The 18,830-nt window shown below is 41.1% G+C and overlaps 2 protein-coding genes across 4 annotated transcripts in view; one reads left to right on the top strand and one right to left on the bottom strand.

Moving 5' to 3' along the window:
• The first annotated feature begins 1,900 nt into the window (after positions 1-1,900).
• LOC112260243 (ATP-dependent zinc metalloprotease YME1L1) overlaps positions 1,901-18,830 on the top strand; it is a 49,583-nt gene continuing 32,653 nt past the window's right edge. For 2 of the 3 annotated variants that reach the window (XM_024435181.2, XM_024435182.2), the window contains exons 1-3: positions 1,901-2,194; positions 17,318-17,449; positions 17,712-17,892. In XM_024435181.2, the coding sequence (XP_024290949.1) occupies positions 2,162-2,194; positions 17,318-17,449; positions 17,712-17,892 (346 nt within the window). In that variant the 5' untranslated portion in view covers positions 1,901-2,161. Of the gene's footprint in view, positions 2,195-16,933; positions 17,032-17,317; positions 17,450-17,711; positions 17,893-18,830 lie in introns of those variants that run through there. The other variant, XM_024435183.2, reaches the window with a different exon arrangement.
• LOC112260244 (early nodulin-11) lies at positions 10,389-15,355 on the bottom strand. Its single transcript, XM_024435184.2, has 2 exons — positions 15,209-15,355; positions 10,389-14,259 (listed from the first exon to the last, which is right to left on the bottom strand). The coding sequence occupies exon 2, from the start codon at positions 14,200-14,202 to the stop codon at positions 13,324-13,326; it is 879 nt and encodes a 292-aa protein (XP_024290952.1). The 5' UTR covers positions 14,203-14,259; positions 15,209-15,355; the 3' UTR covers positions 10,389-13,323.

Consider the following 18,830-nt stretch of genomic DNA (forward strand, 5'->3'; position numbering starts at 1 on the left):
AAGTTAGCCTTTGGGGAGGCATCGCGATGGGGTGAGTCTGTTTATGCCTCTTCATGCGGTGACATCGATAGACCGGTCGTGGGTCCGGATATTGTAGCCCAGGAGTATGCTTCGGTGGTAGCACAGGAGCTCTGGCCGGGCTAGCTTCAAGCTAAGTGGGTGGAAACGCTAGCCAGGAGTAATCATCCGGGGTTGCGGTTAGCTAGTTAGCTAGTTGTGAAGATCCAGTTGAAAATGTTCCGTTTGCGGTGGGAATCCGGTGGGAATCCGGTGATAAAAAATAATAATAGGTCCGTTATGCTCTGGATAGTGTCGTGTTGTTCGAACTGGCGAGAGCTTTCCGAGCTAAAGGTTAGCTGATGACCGGTTAGCTGAAGACCGCTAGCAATGGTTTGCTGACTGATAGCTGGTAGTTAGCTGGCTAGCTTCAGTTGAGGGGATCCGGATCCGAAGTAAATATAAATACTTCAGAAAAAATAGCAACATTGGGTGAGGCGGGTTGCAGGAGAGTATTTGGAAGTTGAGGTTTAGCAAAATGTTTTAAAAGATATGCGAAGAAAAATGTTTTAAAAAATACGATATATACGATATATATATATATACAAGGGACACGACACGACAAGACGTCCGACTGCTACGCCATCTTGGAACTGATGATGCTTTTCTCGTGACACTGTCAGTGATTTATTTAGAATTCAAGGCACACTTAACCAGCATGGCTACCACAGCATTCGGCAAGCGATACGCCATCCCATCTGGTTTCCGCTAAGAAGGAGAGTGATGTAGTGCTGCATCAGATGACCTGGCCTCCACAATCACCCTACCTCTACCCAATTGAGATGGTTTGGGATGAGTTGGACCATAGAGTGAAGGAAAAGCAGTCAACAAGTGCTCAGCCTATGCTGGAACTCCTTCAAGACTGTTGGAAAAGCATTCCAGGTGAAGCTGGTTGAGAGAATGCCAAGAGTGTGCAAAGCTGTCATCAAGGGGTGGCTACTTTGAAGAATCTGTAATATAATATATATTTTGATTTGTTCAACACTTTTTTTGGTTACTACATGATTTCATAGTTTGATGTCTTCACTATTATTCTACAATGTAGAAAATAGTAAAAAATAAAGAAAAACCCTTGAATGAGTATAGTAGCAGGGTCCAACTTTTTGACTGGTACTGTATACTGTAGCTAAGAAAGTAATACTAAGTGTATGTTGTGTAGTAAGCTTTTAGTAGCCCATGTGACTTACCCTAATAATTTGGTCCCTTTCCCCCTCAGAACTTAGTCTACTGTTCTGACTTTGTGGTGCACATGTAGCCTATAGCCTGTTTTAGAGTAATGTCATTTAATATTGCAAGAGCTTTCTTTGTCTGCTTATATACCCCCTTTATTTATCCTACCGTTCTGACTTGGTGTACAGGGAGAATACTGTAAAAACGACCCGTGTTCGGAATTCTGTCGCTGTACATTTCAAAAGTGCTGAACAAATAGTTACATTGACTACGTCCATCTTTGCTCGCTCATTAATGTCTTAATAGAAATTACGGATTGCCTCTTATCCGCTCATCATTCCCTTATGCCATAGTTTATACTTCTAAATTTTTATAGGCCTATTGCTTATATAGGTCTATCTCATTAGTATCTTATTAATCATTTTAGGCTATGTTGGAATGACTTGATTGTTTTGCTTACTTTGTGTATTATAATTAGCTCATGTGCTTTTCTTGACAAGGAGGAGATACTATATAATGTTGTATTTAATTGAAATACTTTAGAATTTCATTCATTCGTATGGAGGACAGCCTCTCAATGGCCAATACATAGCATCAGCAATCCAAGGTTTATATGTTTTTACAGTCTGGTATACGTCATTGGTCATGACCCACACTTTATGATAAGATGCCTTAATTTGGGTGAACTATCCCTTAAGGGTTGTTTCTTTAAGCCCTTTAGCCAGCGAATTTACTCCGGTTGTCAAAAAGAAAAATATCCGGTTGACCTTTAAAATGAGCAGCTTTCCTCTTGCGAACTTCACAAGCTAAATTAACACATTGAACAGGAGTTTCAGTAACATTAGCTAAAGGAACACAGACAGAGAAACCAGGAGAATTCGGAAAGGAACGTTGAAACATATTTGTTGGCCTGTCTATAAGAGCGACATTGGAAATGTTTTCCTTGTCAACAACAGTCCAACCACAGGTAAGAAAGTAGCTAGCATTAATGTAATAGAGTAACTAGCTAGCCATTGACATTGAGTGTTGAATGTTTACCAGTTAACGTTAGCTAGCCATAGTTGTGCAAAGCTAACCTTATCTCTGTCAGTCGTTTCTTCTCATGAGATAGTTATTGAGCAGTTTGTAAGGGATATGTTGTCAATTTCACCAGGGTTTTAAAATATACTTTCACCGGCAAACGTTAGCTAGCCTAGGCTAATGTGTCTGCCGCTGCAGCAAAGCAGAAATGCTAGAAACTCAGCCAGTCAGGCACTGCTCTCTTCCTGGGTAATAGCAACAATCCAGCTAGCACAGCTAGAAGTCAAAGTTGTATATACAAGCCAAGAGTTGCATACTTCTGCAGACCCAGAAACAGAAGCAACTCTTCAATTGTAGCTAGTTTATGCTATTATTATAATACCAGGTGGATAGCTTGTTACATTAAGGTCAGTGGTCTGCAGAACAGTATCACGAGTTATTATTTTGGTGCTGCTATTAATCTCTGGTGGACAGATGAAACGGCGAGAATCTGTCAACGCTCACGACGTATAATTGTGTAATTATGAGCAGTAGTAGTTTGTGGTTTTCTTCCATTATTTTGGACGAATCAGGATTTGGCAAAGGCGGTGCTTAAACTAGTGCGGTGGTTTCCAAGCCCTTGTGCAGACGATAGACGGATTCTTCAGCCCAAAATTGCTTTAGTGTGGCCAGGGAGTTGACATGACGCCTCCTTGCGGCTATGTTGTAAAACCACACAATCAATTCTTTCGACCACATCAGAGAAGCTACCCCAAGCTGCGTGCTAACGGTTCCTAAAACTAGTTGATTCATCACCACAGTCTATTTCTGTGCTGTATTTGGTTGCTCTAACAAGGTAGAAAAGACAACGGGAAAATACAACGAGATAAGACTCAAGAACTGTCAGAAAAGCGAAGAAACCTTTTTGCCCGTCAAGACCTGAACCAACTGGTAAGTCCGATTTCGAGTTCCGCTGCTAACAAGGTGTTCACCCCAATACTATTAAGTCAGCCAACATTAGCTAGCTAGATAGCTTGTAGTCTCTCTTACATAGGCAGCGCGTGAGTTTCAAGTTTTTGGGGACCCCCCCCATAAAAATTCCCCTTTGTAACAAAGGATTGATTGCATGCATTTATCATTGCATTTGCAGTCTGATGTAAGCCTACTATTCCTAATGTGATGAGTAGATTGGCTAGTCATAATTTAGGCTATTAATGAGCGCGTAGGCCTATAGGCTATATCAGAGGAGTTTATTTCCATTGCAAAAAATGTGTATTTTGTTAAACTTTAAATGCAATTCCACTACACTGACTGGAAACATTAGCAGAATCAGTATAGCCTGGCTCTGTAAACAGATAAATAAAAACGACCTTGTCTTGAATGCAACCATGTAATCTTGGCCTTTGAAAAGGGGTCATGGCTAGAAGGGATCCAGCAAATTATCTTCAAAACATATATATTGTTATGGCATTTTAACTTACCCTTTTCCTAACCTTAACCTACTATGAAAAGTTAAATTTGACATTAATTTTACAAAAGCTGGATCCCTTCTAGCCATGACCATGAAAAAGGGGAGACACAAATTGTACAATATGACTACCATATAGAGTTGTGGCCAAAAGTTTTGAGAATGACAAAAATATTAATTTCCACAAAGTTTGCTGCTTTAGTGTCTTTAGATATTTTTGTCAGATATTACTATGGAATACTGAGGTATAATTACAAGCATTTCCTAAGTGTCAAAGGCTTTTATTGACAATTACATGAAGTTGATGCAAAAAGTCAATATTTGCAGTGTTGACCCTTCTTTTCAAGACCTCTGCAATCCGCCCTGGCATGCTGTCAATTAACTTCTGGGCCACATCCTGACTGATGGCAGCCCATTCTTGCATAATCAATGCTTGGAGTTTGTCAGAATTTGTGGGTTTTTGTTTGTCCACCTTCCTCTTGAGGATTGACCACAAGTTCTCAATGGGATTAAGGTCTGGGGAGTTTCCTGGCCATTGACCCAAAATAGTGATGTTTTGTTCCCAGAGCCTCTTAGTTATCACTTTTGCCTTATGGCAAGGTGCTCCATCATGCTGGAAAAGGAATTGTTCATCACCAAACTCAGAGGATGTGTTACCATTCTTTATTCATGGCAAAATTGTAAGTGAGCCCACTCCCTTGGCTGAGAAGCAACCCCACACATGAATGGTCTCAGGATGCTTTACTGTTGGAATGATACAGGACTGATGGTAGCGCTCACCTTGTCTTCTCCGGACAAGCTTTTTTCCGGATGCCCCAAACGATCGGAAAGGGGATTCAGAGAAAATGACTTTACACCAGTCCTCAGCAGTCCAATCCTTTTGTACCTTTTGCAGAATATCAGTCTGTCCCTGATGTTTTTCCTGGAGAGAAGTGGCTTCTTTGCTGCCCTTCTTGACACCGGGCCATCCTCCAAAAGTCTTTCCCTCACTGCGTGCAGATGCACTCACACCTGCCTGCTGCCATTCCTGAGCAAGCTCTGTACTGGTGGTGCCCGGATTCCGCAGCTGAATCAACTTTAGGAGACGGTCCTGGCACTTGCTGGACTTTCTTGGGCCCCCTGAAGCCTTCTTCACAACAATTGAACCGCTCTCCTTGAAGTACGCAATAATGACGGCACGTGTTTCCTTCCAGGTAACCATGGTTGACAGAGGAAGAACAATGATTCCAAGCACCACGCTCCTTTTGAAGCTTTCAGTCTGTTATTCGAACTCAATCAGCATGACAGAGTGATCTCCAGCCTTGTCCTTGTCAACACTCACACCTGTGTTAACGAGAGAATCACTGACATGATGTTAGCTGGTCCTTTTGTGGCAGGGCTGAAATGCAGTGGAAATGTTTTGGGGGGGATTCAGTTCATTTGCATGGCAAATACAAACTGAGGTAGCAGACTTTGAATTTAATATTTGTTTCATTCTCAAAAAGAAGTGATAGTCTAACATCAGGTATGCTTTTTATTTGTTTTACTGTAGGTTCACCAGCTGACCTCTCAAGACACCCATGTTGACTGGATTCATCTACGAAGATGAGCAATGCTGCAGCATCAGTTTCTCCTTTACTAATTTGTCCTTTTCCAGATATGAAAGGAGACATCCCTCTGTTACAGTGCATTTGGAATATTCAGACCCCATTACTTTTTCCACATTTTGTTACATTACAGCCTTATTCTAACATGGATTTAAAAACATAAATCCTCATCAATACCCCATAATGACAAAGTGAAACAGGTTTAGAAAGCTTTACAAATTGTATAAAAAATATATCTAATTATTCAGAGCCTTTGCTATGAGACTTGAAATTGAGCTCAGGTGCATCCTGTTGCCGTTGATCATCCTTGAGATGTTTCTGCAACTTGATTCGAGTCGACCTGTGGTAAATGTGATTGATTGAACATTATTTGGAAAGGCACACACCTGTCTATATAAGGTCTCACAGTTGACAGTGCATGTCAGAGCAAAAACCAAGCCATGAGGTTGAAGGAATTGTCTGTAGAGCTCCGAGACAGGATTGTGTCGAGGCACAGGTCTGGTGAAAGATACCAAAAATTGTCTGCAGCATTGAACAGTGGCCTCCATTATTCTTAAATGGAAGAGCTGGGCCCCCCGGCCAAACTGGGCAAACGGGGAAGAAGGACCTTGGTAAGGGAGGTGACCCAAGAACCCGATGGTCACTCTGACAGAGCTCCAGAGTCCTCTGTGTTGATGGGAGAATCTTCATGTAGTAGGACAATCATCTTTGCAGCACTCCACCAATCAGGCCTTTATGGTAGAGTGGCCAGACCGAAGCCACTCTTCAGTAAAAGGCACATGATAGCCTGCTTGGTTTTGCCAAAAAAGCACTTAAAGGATTGACCATGAGAAACAAAATGCTCTTGTCTGATCAAACCAAGAATTAACTCTTTGGCCTGAATGCCAAGCATCACATCTGGAGTAAACATGACACCATCTCTACGGTGAGGCATGGTGGTGACAGCATCATGCTGTGGGGCTGTTTTTCAGCGACAGGGACTGGGAGACTAGTCAGGAATGAGGGAAAGATAAATGGGGCAAAGTACAGAGAGATCCTTGATGAGAACCTGCTCCAGAGCACTCAGGACCTCAGGCTGGGGTGATTGTTCACCTTCCAACAGGACAACGACCCTAAGCACACAGCCAGTACAACGACCCTAAGCACACAGCCAGGACAACGCAGTAGTGGCTTCGGGACAAGTCTCCGATTGTCTTTGTGGTCCAGCCAGAGTTCAGACTTGAACCCAATCTCAGGGAAGCACAAATACATGCTCGTCATCCTCACCAGGGCTTGACCTGACTGCAGTTTGGTGTCATAACTGACTTCATTGGGCAAATGCTCACCTTCGATGGCCACTGGCACACTGGAGAAGTGTGCTCTTCATGGATGAATCTCGGTTTCAACCATAACGGGCAGACGGCATGTATGGCGTCGTGTGGGCTAGCGGTTTTCTGATGTCACCATGATGCCCTATGGTGGGGTTATGGCATAAACTACAGACAATGAACACACTTGCATTTTATCAATGGGAAATTGAAGGCACAGAGATACCGTTACGAGATCCTGAGGCCCATTGTCGTGCCATCTGCTGCCATCACCTCATGTTTCAGCATGATAATGCATGGCCCCATGTCACAAGGATCTGTACACAATTCCTGGAAGCTGAAAATGGCCCAGTTCTTCCATGACCTGCATACTCACCAGACATGTCACCCATTAAGCAAGTGTGGGATGCTCTGGATCGACATGTACGACAACGTGTTCCAGTTCCCGCCAATATCCAGCATCTTCGCACAGCAATTGAAGAGTGGGACAACATTCCACAATCAACTCTATGCGAGGCAAGTGGTCACACCAGATACTGACTGGTTTTCTTGTCCACACCCATACATAACTTTTTTTTAAGGTATCTGTGACCAACAGCTGCATATCTGTATTCCCAGTCATGTGAAATCCATAGATTAGGGCCTAATGAATTTATTTAAATTGACTGATTTCCTTATATGAACTGTAACTCAGTAAAATCTTTGAAATTGTTGCATTAATTTTTGTAAAGTGTAAATGCAATTGTGTTTAAAAAAGTTTTGGCCACGATTAAAAATAGCTTTTTAATTAAGAAGACCGGCTTCATCAGCACAACACACCACTTTGCAATGAGCTGGAGGCAGTATGCCGTTTGAAAACATATAGCTACTTAACAAATTTTTTGAAACTTGAACGTTTTACTACATATTATGAGGCATGTTTTACCTTGCTATCAAAGTAGCCTAGGCAAAATCCGACCATATCAGGGAATGCAATTATTTTATATATTCCCATATGCCATTGAAACCACTAGGCTATTTCTCTCATGTTCTATTGGTTTTCAACGTTCATTGTCCTGTAGCCAAATGCACACTTGCATGTTCCATACTGCCTTGTGTGCTTTGCTGCAACAATAATAGTTTATCAACATTTTAAGCTTAAACGTTCTGAGCTGTTACGTCAGATTCTTTGCTTTAAATTTTTTTTTTAATTATGTACCTTGGCCTACTGGTTGTATGAATATGAATTTGGGATCTATCTTCTCACAGCTGTCCCCAGAGTCTGTTTGGGCTGTCTCTTTCACGACAAGCTGACCGATTGACATAGGCGCCGCGTCCATAAGGCTAGGGGAAGCTTTCCCTAAGTAAATTGCCAAACTGATATAGCCTAATTTAGCCTACAGTACTCCTGTCTATACATAAATAAATAAAATAGGCTACTAAAGCATGATTTGGGCACAGGGGATCATTAGCTTCCCCTAGCCTTAAACAAAAATAAGCTGTGGATTGTTTTAAATCACATGGCCTACAGTCCGGAAGGAAAGGCAGCGCGCGCAGCAAATACTTAATAGATAATTGTTGAGTTGAGACTCCGTGAAAAGTAGAGGCCCAGCCAGCCAGGCATATCGCAATATAATAAAAAAAAGTAATTGTGGGAAAGCCAAACAATGTTATTGCTGTAAAGTTAAGACCATTTTAAAATACGAAGCTAACTCAACTTAATTGAGTGAACAGTAGGCCTATCTTATTGGCACCAGCGAAGAGCATCAGCCGTAGCCCCCGGTGAGTGCGCACTGCGCATGTTCACTCTATCATTGTTAGGTCAGTGCCACTTAAGTTTGTTTTTAGACAATATTTTCCTCCATTTCTCGTAGGCCTATTATATGATCTGTTTGTCAGTGTCAGCAGATTAGGCTACCCTGTAAATTGTCATATTAAAAAAAGATTTGGCTCATGTCTACCAGTCATATAAAGTGTAGTAGAATTGCTTGTCAAGTCTAGACAAGGCCTTATTCTAACATCTTCACAGTGCGCAGTATGGACACGCATTAAAGCATTGTTGACTTGCATGTTCGGTTAAGATTAATTACCATAATCTAAATGTGATTTGTCATTATGAGCACCGTGGGTGGACGTTATGTTCTTATTTTTCAGAGTAAATAACTCTCGGACACTAGTTTAATTCTTCCCAAAGGGTCGTTACAGCTGTAATTTAGACGATTTCACACAAGCACTGATATTTAACCCTTTCTCCTAGGCTGAGTCTCCTCCTCCAGTCTCGATCACTCCTTAGTGATATCGGTTCTTCCTCACTTCATCTGACCTCTACCCCAAAGTGCTCACTCCTCCCCAACTCTAGGCTGTCATGGTTATTGATACCAGACTGTCCCTTCTCCTCCCAGAGGATCCCTGATGGCTAACAATTAACATATCCTGACATAATGTAAACGTTATACATTACCCTCTCTCCTTATCAATGCCTTCCACATGTAATCGCTTCCCTGCAATCAACACATTCCAAGCTTAGTTGCACCCACTATATACCTTCCTCCTATAACCCTTAACTTCTGTTGTAGACCCCCATCCTTATCACTCCATCAGTGGCATGAAGAAGTAACATTTCATATTCTCAGAACCCAACAATGTCCTAATCAGGTTACACACCCAATGCATATGGGTCCGGTAAATTTAAAATGCAACTGGTCAAATGTCCGGCACATTTGTATAACGGAAACCCTGGCAGCCAGCTATACACTCGTGGACCCGGTCGTACATAAAGGCTCCAATTTATTCAGCTTGATTTAATGGTGAGAAGACGGGGACGAAAAACGCATACTTTCATTATGAAACCCCTTTTTTTTCCACCATCACACTAATGGCTAATCCTAATGTTGCGCTCCGCATTGACGGGTAAACTAGCATTCCTAGGTATTAGCCACTCTAGCATGGTGGTTTCATAAAGAATGTATGCATATTCCCCCCGTTTTAATTTTCACCTTCTCGACATTTAATCGGGTTGAGGAAATCGTCGCCTTTGCAGTCTGAATGGAGAATGTTATGTACGAACCGGTACACGGGGACTGACGGTATTTGGCCTATTGTATTGGGTTGCACAAAAAGCCTGTGGGAAGCCAGAAGTGAAATCAAATTTAATTGAAAGTTACTGTGCCGGTGGGTCATTTTAAAATGGTGAATTTGAGACCGTATCTGAAGGAATGTGTTTCCAACCCACTTCCTCTGCTTACACGTAAAAGTCCAGCACCTCACGCACCATATGTGGGCAAAAGGAATAATTTGTGGGGGACTTTTATTTTGACATGGTTAGCAGAGTAAGTGGGTCTACAACAGACCTGGTTGGGAAGTCTTTTAATGACCATCTAAAAGGTGTTAACAGGGGTAATTTGAGACTAACCGTCCTGCCCACCGGCACAGTAAGTTTAAATAAAAGGTAGACTCGGCAATAGGACGTAGATGCAGAAAGTGGGTTAATTTCCACAACGAAGAGCGTTAAAGCGGAAGGCTAAACTTTTTGTTTTGGTCCTGTGGCTACCACGCTGTGAGCAGCATGAAGTGAACCCATGCACAGGGGGCTGCTGATGTGACATCACAGGTACGTCTCCTGCCGGTATGCATTTACCCCTACATAGGGCGGCGCATAATTGTCCCAGCGTCGTCCAGGTTTGGCCGGGGTAGGCCGTCATTGTAAATAAGTGTTTGTTCTTAACTGACTTGCCTAGTTAAAAAGGTCAAATTAAACAGCTCCAGGGACGCTGACTTGGCTCACAATTTAACATGTAATTCGATACACTCGAAAGCCAGAGATACTAAATAAGACTAAGCTTTATTGACATTTAAAAACCACTTGTAATAAAGTTTGACATTTTATTGCAGTAAACTTACAATTTACACACTCTGAAAACAACTCATTCATGTTACCTTCAGTGGTTTCACAGACCTTGTTCTGGATTAATCAGAAATTCCCCTCAACCTAGACAATCACGGACCTACCAGAACTGCTGACATGGGTCATTTAGGATTTGAATGATGGGCTCAAGCTACAAAGCTGTATGAGAAAAGACCAAATTAAAAACAAATGCATTGCCCTACTAAAATTAGGCCTACTTGATTAAAACTCCGTGACAAGAATTAGCCCAATTCAGAACATGGCAGATTGCACTACCCAACTGTCACTTTTGGTACAGTATTGCAATATGAAGGGAACTCACTCCAACCAAGGTGTATGAATTGAGGAGCGAACTAAAGTAAATTAATACAGCTATAAGCAAAAACATAGTAAAAAGGATGAATAAACAAATGTGAAATGTACAGTGGATTGATGTACAATATGGGAAAATACAGTATCTCAATAGATATACTCTAGGCTATACAGTGGCAAGAAAAAGTATGTGAACCCTTTGGAATTACCAGGATTTCTGCATAAATTTTAAGTCAAGACAAAGTGCTTAAACTAACACAAAATATTGTATTCAATATAGACAAGAAAAATACATTTAAACATTCAGTGTAGGTTGGAAAAAGTATGTGAGTGAACCCCCAGGCTAAAGACTTAAAGCTAATTGGAGTCAGGCGTCAGCTAAACTGGAGTCCAATCAATGAGACGAGATTGGAGATGTTGGTTAGAGCTGCCCTATTAAAAATTAACCTCACAATTGGAGTTTTGCTATTTACAAGAATTGACTGATGTTAACCATAGCTTGAACAATAGAGCTCTCAAAAGATTAAGAATCGTTGACTTGCATAAAGCTGGAATTGGTTACAAAAGTATCTCAGAGCCTTGATCATCAGTCCAAGGTAAGACAAATTGTCTATAAATGGAGAAAGTTCAGCACTTACTACTCTCCCTAGGAGTGGCAGTCCTGCAAAGATGACTGCAAGAGCACAGTGCAGAATACTCAATGAGGTTAAGAAGAATACTAGTGTCAGCTAAATACTTACAGAAATCCCTGGAACATGCTAACAACTCTGCAGAGTCTACAAGCCGTGAAACACTAAACTAAAATGGTGTTCATGGGTGGATACCATGGAAGCCACTGCTGTCCCCCAAAAAATTGCAACATGTCTGAAGTTAGCAAAAGAGCACTTGGATGTTCCACAGCGCTACTGGCTAAATATTCGGTGAACAGATTAAACTAAAGTTGAGTTGTTTGGACGGACGGAACATAACACTATGTGGAGAAAAAGGCACAACACAACCAACATCAAACCTCATCCCAACTGTAAAGTATGGTGGAGGGAGCATCATGGTTTGGGGCTGCTTTCCTGCCTCAGGGCCTGGACAGCTTGCTATCATTGATGAAAAAATGTATTCCCAAGTTGGACATTTTGATAGAGAATGTAAGGTCCGCCAACAGAAGTTTGGTAATGCAAAAGGACAACGGCCCAAAACAAGTAAATCAACAGAATTGTTTAAAACAGAAAAAAAATGCGCCCTGACCTCAACCCGATTGAGATGCTGTGCCATGATCTCAAGAGCGGTTCACACCCAAGAATATTGCTGAACTGAAGCAGTTTTTTAAAGAGGAATGATCCATAATTCCTCCTGACCGTTGTGCAGGTCTGATCCACAACTACAGAAACCATTTGGTCAAGGTTATTGCTGCCAAAGGAGTCAACCAGTTATTAAATCCAAGGGTTCACATACTTTTCCCACCCTGCACTGTGAATGTTTACATGGTGTGTGAAAATAAAGTAATGAGAAATTGTGTTTTAAGCAGTCTATTGTTATAACTTGGATGAAGATCAGATCACATTTTATGACCAATTTATGCAGAAATCCAGGTAATTCCAAAGGGTTCACATACTTTCTTGCCACTGTATAATGCAGTCGGTCAGTGGCAGAGTTTAAATTGACAGGTGGATACATAAAGGAATGCATTTATACTCAAATTTCAAATGGTCAAGAGTTCATGACATAGCCCAATACATGTAGCCTACATAAACGTGTATAACATTTATCCAGGGTCTGTGAAACTAAGTCATCCACAACTAACATTTTGTAATCAACCAGATTTTATGACAATGAACACATTAAAATGTCAAAAGAAAATTATTGAAAACAGACTAAAATCTAAAAAAATCTCACAAGCTGTCCTGTTTTAAATGTTACTCCACTGGTTATGTCAAAGTAGGCCTAGTGATCAGGACTGACAGTCAAAAAAAAACTACTTAAGTCTAAATCATAAAATGATCTGAGGAGTAACATTGATAAGCAAACTACAAGGATTCAATTGGTGAACAAACCCCTCAAGTTGTGAAACTGTACATTTTAATGTAGAAATTTGAGAGATGTTGGGTTCAAATCAAATGTATTTGTCACACGCTTCATAAACAGGCGTAGACTAACAGTGAAATACTTACTTGTGGGCCCTTCCCAACAATGCAGAGAAAGAATTGGAAGTTGCATGGTCCAGGTCAACAATAAGGCTAACCATTTTAACCCCATAAAGGTGAAGAATGGAATTAGACAACCGAAGGTGCATTATCTATATTCATAACTGAGATCACCCCAATATAAAACTGCATTATCAGATGATCTCATATCAGCAATTATACTGGAACCCCCCCCCAAAAAAACAGGGCAGCTATGAAGTGGGGAGTACTTGCTCTGGTCGGGCTGTCGCCAAACATCCTGCTTATGGCCAAGAAAGCTACTGCAGTCACTGGGGGTAACTGGCTTCTTGGTGTCTTCTGTATATTCATCCACTTTCCCCCATTCCCCTTTCTGGTTTCACTTTCCTCAGTTCACCTTTCCCGTTTCACTGTCCTCTTCGACTGGAGGAAATCCTTCCTCGCTTTTTTCGTTGGAGTTGCAGGATCGTTTGACTGGAGGTTCACTGTTGGCCTCATCTTGCTCTGCCTCGATCTTATCTTTGTTTGCTGCACTAGGGGGACGGCCCCTTTTCCGTGGGGGACCATCATAGATGGGGGGTTTGGGATTGGGGGGTTTCCGCAAGTGAGCACCCCTTTTGTCCTCAGACTTGCATGGGCGGCCTCTTCCTCTAGGCTCAGTGACTGGTGGGTCATTGCGGGGATAGATGCGTGGCCTTCCAAGTGGCTTCAACACTTTTGGCTGACTTTCCAGTTTCTTTCTCTCCTCTTCTTCCTCAGGTGTTAGGATCTTCTTTGGCCTACCCCTTTTTGATTTAACTTTAAAGGGCCGGCCACACTTCTTAGGGGGGGGGTCAACCACTTTACTGGGTTGGCCTTGCGACGGCTTGCCCATAACCTTCAGCATCTTGGGTTTTGTGAACACTGATCCTTTGGCCCTTCCCCTCTTAGGTGTTATGCGGCTAGCACCTAACCTGGAGATTGAGCCTTTTGGCTGACCTTTTTTAGGTGTTGTGGTGCTACTATTAGACAAGGCTCCACTTGGCCTACCTCTTCCCTTCTCAGTGACTGATCTTTTGGGCCTACCCTGTTCCCTCTTAGGTGTTGTGGAGCTACCGTTGGATAAGGCTTGATCTGATTCAGAGACGGGTCGGTTTTTGGGGGGCCTACCCCTGCTTCTCTTAGGGGTTGTGTGGCTACCATTAGACAAAGCTTCATCTGACTTCTCTTCGCTGCCAGCCGCATCCACCTGCACTTCTTCAGACTTGGTTGCCTCTTCCACCTCCATTTTAATCTCCTTTCCTTCTATTCTCTCAACCTGGCTCTTTTCAGATGGACCTGTGATCTTCAGGGGCGCAAAATACATTCACATGGTTACTTAAAACAAATATTCTTCATGGCTCCATCCATTGCATTGAAAACCTAAATTCAACAGGTTGTATAATTAAGACAAACAAAATGGTCAAGAATAGATCAAGTGAGCAGAAATTTTACCCTAAATGTGTGATTTTGTTTAGGCCTACATTGTGTCAGTTGAAATTCCTGTTCCACCGCAGGACATAATTACTCCGTTTTATCGAGGGGAGCTAGTCAGGCATTTAAACGTAATGCTGAATTTAGTGGCATGCAATGGCAATTTATTGTAATATAACGTTTCCAGCCCAGAACCACGTTACCCTGATGAGACATGGGCCGAATTGACTTCAATAAAAACCGTCAGCGAAAAGAAAAGCCTACTTATTGCAACCACCGAACGAAAATTAATTGTCGAGATCAATGTAAAAGACACCAGTCATATGAAATGGGCTACGACTGCAGTGACGCTAATACAAACAATTGATATTAGTTATGACAATGTACGTTTTTAAATGGCTTCAAATGCGTTTGCATTTGTCCACTTTGTGTAATCCCACCCCACACAAGGACACTTTTTCCACAAGCAACAGCATGATGAGAAAAGGATTATGGCAGAAGACAGGGTCTTCTAACGCACGTTTATCTTCAGTTAGCTAACGTTATCTAGCGCTACTGATATTAGCTAGCTACCAAGAAGTTAGTCTAATAACTACATTTTAACCCACATTACACAGCAAGCTCGTTCATAACGTTACTAACTAGCCACAACAGTGCCGACAACATTTTAGGCTAAACAAAGAAAAGCATACACGGCAATGACGCAAACTGGGTTGGGTAATCAATTATTCTAGCTAGCCAACTAGCTAGAGACGCATGCTGTTAGCCTTATTGCTAGTTGACGTCTAGTTGAATAAAAATACACGGTATTCATGCATTACCTTGGGGGAAACCTTATTTTCACCACGATGGTTTCTATGTCGTTGTTTGTAGCTACCCCGTCTGAGAATAATAAGTAACAAATCTTTATCAGCGTTTCGTCAGCAACAATAATAAAACATTTCCGGTCACAGAATTTCGAAATTTTTCTAAATAAAGGTCCCCCACGTAATAGTACACTAGTGTCAATAACCTGTATTTGTTCATGATATATTAATAATAATTGTCTAAACATTAACAATGATTCATGTGTTAATATTTAAGTTACATTTGCATAAATGTGGGGTTTTAAAACATGTTCCAAGGTCAAATAAATGCCCCCAATGGAAATCACTGTATGAAATACATATTGGCGAATATAGCAAATGTTATTCTATGTGCAGCAGTAAAAATGTTGTAGGGAATACTCAGTAGGATCTGTAGAATGTATATAAGGTGTCATTTCATAGTGCATTGAATACTACTGTGTTGCTGGCCTTTTAGTCCACCCATTGTACTTGTGCATGTGACAATAAAACTTGAAACCTAATTTGAAACTTCTGTGTAACTGTTGATGATCAATTTGATTAATTAACTTCATTGTGATATTTGTTATCAATCAAATTTGCTTTCTTGGACCAACTACTTGCATCTCTCTTGACTTTTTGAAAAAAAATATTGTGTGTTGTATTTTTTTCCAAAGTGTCCACCAGATGGAAGATTCTAAGATATGTCTTTTTAAATTCTAAAGTATTTTGGTATGACAATATATGTGTCCTATGACACAGTGCTATACTTGAACCGTATAGGGACCTGTCACCCCATTTTAAGCTGTTTGACCACAGTAAAAGACCAGCGTTCCTATGACTTCGCTTTTTGTTCAAACTCACCCTACTGAGCCTTTTTCACCCCACTTTAGCTGAGACCGGTAGTGGAGTCCAATACAGTGTATTGCATTGGGGACTATGGAGGCGGTGGAGTAAAAATCCAGCAACAGTCCGTACGACACCATCCCCTAAACATATTTGGTTGGTGGAGACCCTATTGAGTCTTGCACCTCACTTTAGCTGAGAGGTGTAGTAAACGTTTTCCTCTACAGTTCAATATGTATTCCTTATACAGTGAACTGCATTGGCGGCTATGTCCTGTTGCATGGATAAATAGTCACAAACTCTGAATGATCAAATTATTTGTATTTATTAGCAAGAGACAACTCCTGGGCACAGCACATAGTGTTATGGTTTCACAGAGCTAGGATAAAATGCATGAGGCTTTAAGACACTAGTGACTAGGACATATTATCATCCAGGAATACAACTCAAGCAAACTGGAAATAAATTATAACCGTGATAGGATCTGTAAGAACCAAGACATACATTTAAGCATAGCACCAGTCATACACATATCATAAAATTACATTTTAAAAACAGCCATTTTTCATTGTGCTCCACTTTTTATAATATTATTTATCTTCTATAAAGTAGTCATTCTCTTTAGTTTAGTAGTTATCATTTTGTAACAATTTGAACATTATGCACCATGACTATGTAAAGCAGCAAAAAAATATCGATTTCGTATCATACACATAGCGTTTTAATGCAGACTTTTATTTTGAAGGCAAAACCGAAAGTCTTATTGTTGCTGCCAATAAGGTAATCAAATCTTTGCAGCTGTATTTAAATATGCAACTGCTTCCGGTCAACCAAAGTTCATTTAACTAAGGATTCTGCTTTTGCAAAATTCTACTTTGTTCTTATTTTTCTTCTGTGGGCTATGATGGCAGTTGGCATAATTTTTTCTGCTCATAGTATTTACTATAGCATAGCATATACTGGCCATTGTTCATGTATGTAATTTTACTCCATAATAATAACAAAAAACACCCAGAATGTATCTTCACTCATAAATGCTTTCTGCTTCTCCTTCCTTGTTTACTTCCATCCTTCCTTGTTTCTTTACTTTCTTTTTATATAGTAAGATACAATACTTTTGGAACAGACTCACTTTGTTCATGACAGCGTTCGTGTTGTGTGGACAAAGGTTTAAATTGGTCTTGCCCATTTTGTAGTTTTATACTCAACAGGAATTAGTGTCTTTGAACTGATGTCATCCTGTTCTGTGCTTCCTGGCAGGTCACTGTCCCCCTGAGTCACCTGATCAACGCCCTCCACTCCCTGAAGAGCTCAGTGGGAAGCAGCAGCAGTGCCACTGCTAAACCTCCGCAGAAACAGCATGCCTCAGAACAGGACTTGCATAGTAACGAGGTAAAAACACACGTGACATACAGATTATAGGCCTGCCAAGAACCAAGGCAAAGCAGCTTGCAAATACTGCTCTGTGTCAGCGGTCATGGGCAGCTTAGTAGATATGGTGAAGGTGCTTTCTGTATCTACAAGTGTCCATGTATCTGTAACCTTTGAAATGTTTGAATCTTTTTGATATGTAATATGATTTGTGGATTCAAATAAAGCATTTAAAGTGTGTGTGTGTGTGTGTGTCCATCCCTGTTTGTGCTCGTATGCGTAGCCCACGTGGAGCCTGAGGGACCTGGGCCTGTCTGACCTGGGCATGCGGCAGCTGGACGAGATAGTGAGCGGTGTGTTACCACGTCTGAGTCAACAGGGTGTGCCGTCCTCATCCAGCCCCAGCCAAAAAGCCTGGAGGACCTCCCACCTGTCCTCACAGTCATTCTTTCACAACAAGCATGGTGAGGCTAAGGACATGCCTATTGATAAGGAAGACAATTGGAACTTTACTGCTGGTTGGTGATTATTACAAAAACATAAAGGTTATGTTTAGCACTAAGATAATCTTAGACGAATGCTGACCTTAATGTTACCATAGGGATGTGCATATTTTCCTTTCAAGAGGATTCAATAGGTATCTAGATGCATGGGCTCAAATACGATGCAGGAATGATACGTTTTAGAGAACGAATCGATGCATTTTCAGTTTGATAGGATGCACTAACATTTGTTGCATAAACACATTCATTTTACATTCTAAATTAAAATCTGCGGCTGATTGAGCCCATGAGCTGGGCCTCTGAGCTGGACCTGTGTGTGTGTAAATTATGTACTGTATGTCTACGGTGTATGTAATATGTTGGCACCTGAGCTGAGCCATAAGGGAGATTAGGCATCTACCACCCCACTACCACTATCAGATTATGGGGGACAATGTAGCCTGTTTGGTTCTGAAATCCCCATCACTCACTAATTCACTTATTTTGGGGGATATAAGTGTTTCAGCTAGTAATGTATCAATATTTATCATTGACAAATTAGCTATGACATGAATATACAGTGGGGCAAAAGAGTATATAGTCAGCCACCAATTGTGCAAGTTCTCCCACTTAAAAATATGAGAGAGGCCTGTAATTTTCATCATAGGTACACTTCAACTATGACAGACAAAATGAGGGGAAAAAATCCAGAAAATCACATTGTAGGATTTTTAATGAATTTATTTGCAAATTATGGTGGATAATAAGTATTTGGTCACCAACAAACAAGCAAGATTTCTGGCTCTCACAGACCTGTAACTTCTTCTTTAAGAGGCTCCTCTGTCCTCCACTCATTACCTGTATTAATGGCACCTGTTTGAACTTGTTATCAGTATAAAAGACACCTTGTGGTTGTGGAC

The sequence above is a fragment of the Oncorhynchus tshawytscha genome, linkage group LG10 (assembly GCF_018296145.1).
Source record: "Oncorhynchus tshawytscha isolate Ot180627B linkage group LG10, Otsh_v2.0, whole genome shotgun sequence".
Lineage (NCBI taxonomy): Eukaryota > Metazoa > Chordata > Actinopteri > Salmoniformes > Salmonidae > Oncorhynchus > Oncorhynchus tshawytscha.